The sequence below is a fragment of the Clarias gariepinus genome, chromosome 3 (assembly GCF_024256425.1).
Source record: "Clarias gariepinus isolate MV-2021 ecotype Netherlands chromosome 3, CGAR_prim_01v2, whole genome shotgun sequence".
In the NCBI taxonomy this organism is placed as follows: domain Eukaryota; kingdom Metazoa; phylum Chordata; class Actinopteri; order Siluriformes; family Clariidae; genus Clarias; species Clarias gariepinus.
In genome coordinates, this window is record NC_071102.1 from 14,243,089 (window position 1) to 14,248,385 (window position 5,297).

The window sequence follows — 5,297 nt, forward strand, 5'->3', positions numbered from 1 at the left end:
GACCTCGTGCTTACAGGACAGTATTGGCGACATTTGGAAACTTGCTAGGGTTTGTCCAAAAGTTGCTAGATTTGTCACTAGACGCTTTAAAAAAAAAAAAAAGTCGTCAAGGCGGGATCACTTAACGGCGGATTTGCGCATGGGCAATTCATTTGGGGGAGGGGGGGGGGGTTCTGTGAGTGCTTTGGGACGGGGGAAGGGCCCGGCGGCAGCTGCTGTGGCAAGTTGAGAAGAGTCAGTACAGACACATCAGAGTCTCCAAAAGTCTCCAGTAACACAAGAAAAAGTCGCCAGATTTGTCGCTAGTCGCTTTTTAAAAAAAATTGTCGCTAGAGGGATTTGAAAAGTCGCTAAGTTGGCAACACTGCAGGCAACAGTGCTAACCACTCAACTACGGTGCCACCTATTTTCGCAACTCTATCTATCTATCTATCTATCGTGTTTATGGTGCAGTTCAAGTTACACGCCTTTTCTCCCATCCAGCAGGTGGCGATAAAGTTCTACTTGTACTACAAACAGTCCACGAAGAAGTATCCGATGACAGCACGGATAGTGACAGGCATGGTTACTGAGACAGAGAAACAGTCACAATGTCAGGGTTGTTAGCGAGGATGTTATTCTACCCCACACTGGCTTACAATGTGGTGATGGAGAAGATCTCGTCTCGGCGGTGGTTCGATCGTGTGGACCAGACTGTCATCCTGGGAGCTCTTCCGTTCAGATCCATGACTGAAGAGGTGCGAGTGTGTGGGGCAGAAACCCGGTGCAGGGCAAACTGCTGGGGTAGATGGGTTACTGAGCTGTTTATGATCACACTGATGGAGTAGATGGGTTATTGAGCTGTTCATGATAACACTGATGGAGTAGATGAGTTACTGAACTGTTCATGATCACACTGCTGGGGTAGATGGGTTACTGAACTGTTCATGATCACACTGCTGGGGTAGATGGGTTACTGAACTGTTCATGATCACACTGCTGGGGTAGATGGGTTACTGAACTGTTCATGATCACACTGCTGGGGTAGATGAGTTACTGAGCTGTTTATGATCACACTGATGAAGTAGATGAGCTATTGAGCTTGTTATGATCACATTGGCTGTTCATGACGCACTGGCTGGTAGATCTCTGTGCATAAACTTTGTGCTGTGCCTGAGAAAATATTAATGTTTTATAAATGTTTTTATGCAGCTCATTCAAGCAGAAAATGTTCGAGGAGTGGTAACGATGAACGAAGAGTATGAGACAAAACTTTTCTGTAACTCAGCAGAGGTGAGTCTCCGTTTCTCTTTCTCTATTTCTCTCTTTCCGCCTCTCACTCTGTCTCTCAATCTTCTCTCTCCTTCTCTTAACATCTTACTGTCTCTTTCTGTGTCCCTCTCTGTCTCAAAATTTAAGATTTGAAGGTGTTTTATTGCTATGACAAAAAACATAATAGTATTGAAAGAGTGATAATAAATAAATGTATATTAAATATAAAAGCACAGACATTTAGTTAAACTCAAAGATAGATTGACTCTCGTGAACATTATGAAAAAAAGAAAGCTCTCTCTCTCCGTTACTTTCTGTCTCTCTCTCTCTCTCTCTCTCTCTCTCTCTGTCTGTCTGTTTGGGTAGATAGAGTGCAATCTTGCAATACTGCTCTACACCAATCAGCCATAACATCACATCATTTGCTTACTATTGTGAAGTTCCCTCTTGTGCCACTGATTCAGCTGACATGCCAAAGCATCCACAAGACCTCTGAATGTGTGCTGTGGTATCTGGCACCAAGATGTCAGCAACAGATCCTTTAAGTCCAGTAAGTCAGACGGTGGGTCCCTTGTGATCAGATTTGTTTGTTCGAGAGAGATCAACACCTTAAGCTCTTCGTCATGTTTCTCAAACTATCACTGAGGCATGTTCCATTTTTGCAGCGATTCAGTTGCATTATCCTGCTGAAAGAGGCCAGTATCTTTAAGGAATACTGTTGATGTGAAGGGGTGTAATTGGTCTGCAGCTGTGTTTAGGGATGTGGTATGTGTCAAATTAATACCCATGAGAAGAACATTTCCCAGAGCAGCACTCTGCTCTCTTTTAACTCTGTTCTATCTTAGTTAGCATTAACAAATGAGCAATTAGTGCTAAAGAATCTCTTCTGTAGGATCTGACCAAATGGGCTAGGCTTTGCTCTCAGTGCATCAATGAGCCTCTACCACCTCTACCACTGAGCTACCCCTGTCCAAATTCAAATGTTTGAGACCCTTAGCTGCAGTAAAACATTTGAATGGTGCGAATGCTGTAAAGAACGCCATGAGTCTGTGAATGACGATCCCGGCTGAGGTGTATCGGAGCTCACTGCATTAGTTTGTGTGAAAAGTCAGCTCTTTGAAGTCTCTCCGGAAAAAAAGACAACCTGAATTGATCACCAAATGTGTTCACTAAAGTCCTGACCTCTGTACAAGCCATTTCCACATGTTACGGACATTAAAAGAGTTCCTGGGAGGCCAATGTTTTAGATATAATAAGGCAGTTCGTTCATGTCTGAGAAAACCTTCTACCTCAATTGTATCCAATCACTAGTGAAATGCACTACTGTAGCGAAGGATTATACTGTATAGAGAAATAAAGGGTGTTTTTAATCTCATAACTGTGTTCAATTATTCTGCATCAATTATTTCAAAATTCCCAGTTTGACTAGAATGCCTCTCATAGTAATGCTTAAGTGCCATGATATTATTAATTCCTGGACATAAGTATTAATTAATTAATTAATTAATGCTTTGTAGGAGTGGCAAGCAGAAGGTGTCGAGCAGATCAGACTCAGCACAGTGGATCTGACCGGAGTCCCCAGTCTGGAACACATTCACGAGGGAGTTGATTTTGTTCTGAAACACCGTGACCAGGGCACCAGTGTCTACATCCACTGCAAAGCGGGACGTTCCCGCAGTGCCACCCTGGCTGCTGCATACCTCATCAGAGTGAGTAACAGATGACAGAAATGCAGATGAATAAAGAAGTGAGAGAAAGCTAAGGGTATTAGTGAGAAAAAAAAATAGTTGCTGGTATGTGACACCTAAATATCATAAGGTAATTTGTGTAAGCAGAGGAAAATTTATTTTTTAATATTATTATTATTAATTTTTTTTTCAGATTTTGGTGGAATCCCACGTAGGGTTTAGTATAAATGGTTATAAAACTAGCTGATCCTTAATTAGCTAATGTATTAGGAAACTGGCAGGATTATGTAGGACATGTTTTTGTCCTATATTTACATGCATTTTCTATGTTGTATTGGTCAGTACTACAGTATACTTCTTACCATAAAAACATCTACGTGGAATGTATGTACATTATGTTAAAGTCTATTAGTGGTCAAAAGTATTCGGGCACCCATCACACCCATATGCCGTTGTTGTTGTTAGTCTTTGAACTGCTCCCGTCATACAACAACTTCTTTGCTATTCCTTCCATTTTATGCGGTCTTGACCCAGGCAATGAATCCAATGGCTGGGGGTTTGGACATAGGCCGAGAATCAAACCCGCATGGTAGGCGAGAAACCCACCACTAAGCCACCATTAAGTAGTGGTTAACAACGTGGGGTTTGTACTCCAGGGTCGAGGGCTCGATTCACGCCTTGGGTCTGTTTGTGTGTTCGCTCCGTGCTTGGTGGGTATCTTCCGGGTCCTCTGGTTTTCAAAGACATGCAGATTAGGATAACTAGCGTTCCCAAATTTCCCGTAGTTTGTGTTCAGTCCAGTCAAAAGTCCGTTTCTTCCCAAAAGTGTGTTAAGTGGGAGTGAGTTTAGGGTTCTGGCCTCTCGGTTATGGGTTTTTTAGTTCCAGTAAGAAGTGTGGTATGGTTGTGATTGGATATCCTTATCCATAAACTGCTATTTGTGGGGGCCATGAACTCAGGGTACTGCCTGTATGGAGTTCCTCATGTTCTCCCCATGTTCTCTATACCACGTATACTGTACATTCCAGTAAGTGATACTATATTGACCCTAGGTGTGAATGAGTATGTGTATGTGAGTGCATTTAGTGTGTAGTCTGTTTCATGACCAGGTCCTAGGATAAGCACAGATTGTCACAGGAAATGTGTTTAGTTAAGGCTTATTAATGCTGACAATTAATGCTTTGAGTAAGTTGCTTTGTTTTGCTTTATAATACAGTAATATTAGTACTAATACTAATACATACACTGCCTGGTCAAAAAGGCACCATTTGAGAAGGGTCAAATAACTTTTGGTCTGCATTAAGCAAAGAAAACAACTAATAAAATTTTAAATGACCAGAATTTGTTTAAGATATCTCTCAACACAATATTAAAACCTTTAAGAATAGTGGTGAACCTTTAACTTTATGGGAAAATGTGGTTGGAAAATAAATGCAGATTACAGATCAGATTTACGCTTGGTAAAGTCACATTATAAAAAAATAGAAAAATCCCAGCAACGTTTAGTCTTTTTTCAAAGTTTGTGTGACATATCTTATTCATGTATTGCCTTTGTTTGTGTAGATCCACTGCTGGAGTCCAGAAAAGGCTTGTAACATGCTGGCAGCTGTCCGGCCACATGTACTGATCCGCTCTGCTCAGCGTGATATGCTGGACAAGTATCACCAACAAGTGTGTGGACAGGATTCAGGCTCTGTATAATATAAAAGTTTGCAACTGGTCTGAACTAGGGTTTTTTTTTCCTCGTGGGTTGAAGAGACTTTTCTAAAAAAAAAAATCCTTTGTGCACATATGTATGTATGTATGTATGTGACTTTTCATACACATTTATAAAAAGGAAAGATTACTGTATTATACTTTTTCCTTTGTACATGTATGTTAAATGTGAAATAATTAAATACTGTAGACCATGTCCTACTATAGTGCTGTCCATGATTTATAGCAATTTAAAACCCTGCGAGGTTTCTGAGGCATCCAGAGAAGGACCAGCTCCAGCTGGATTCTGCTTTATGATTGGAGCTACACATGCTGCTCCTGTGCTTCCAGTCATCCAGACCCCATCTGCCCTCTGCACCTACTGACTCCCTGTGCTGAACTGGACTTCATGTTAATTTAAATACATTCTGTTATATTGAACTTTCACCTGCACAACACACATGATGTTATTTCTATCTGTTATCACCCAAATGAGGATGGGTTCCCTGATTGAGTCTGGTTCCTCTCAAGGTTTCTTCCTATTGCCATCTCAGGGAGTTTTCCCTTGCCACCGTCGCCGTCACCCTTGGCTTGCTCATCATTCATTCATCTCATTATTATCTAGACACATTTTTCTCACACATACACACTTCCAAATGAAGC

The 5,297-nt window shown here is 41.3% G+C and overlaps 1 protein-coding gene across 2 annotated transcripts; it reads left to right on the plus strand.

Moving 5' to 3' along the window:
* Positions 1-241: 241 nt before the first annotated feature.
* ptpmt1 (protein tyrosine phosphatase mitochondrial 1) lies at positions 242-4,976 on the plus strand. 2 transcript variants are annotated; one of them, XM_053492867.1, is made up of 5 exons: positions 242-396; positions 487-737; positions 1,192-1,272; positions 2,769-2,960; positions 4,503-4,976. In XM_053492867.1, the coding sequence occupies exons 2-5, from the start codon at positions 591-593 to the stop codon at positions 4,638-4,640; spliced, it is 558 nt and encodes a 185-aa protein (XP_053348842.1). In that variant the 5' UTR covers positions 242-396; positions 487-590; the 3' UTR covers positions 4,641-4,976. The 2 variants fall into 2 exon arrangements, with proteins under 2 accessions (XP_053348842.1, XP_053348841.1); XM_053492866.1 differs by lacking the exon at positions 242-396 and having other exon boundaries at positions 481-737.
* The last annotated feature ends 321 nt before the right edge of the window (positions 4,977-5,297 follow it).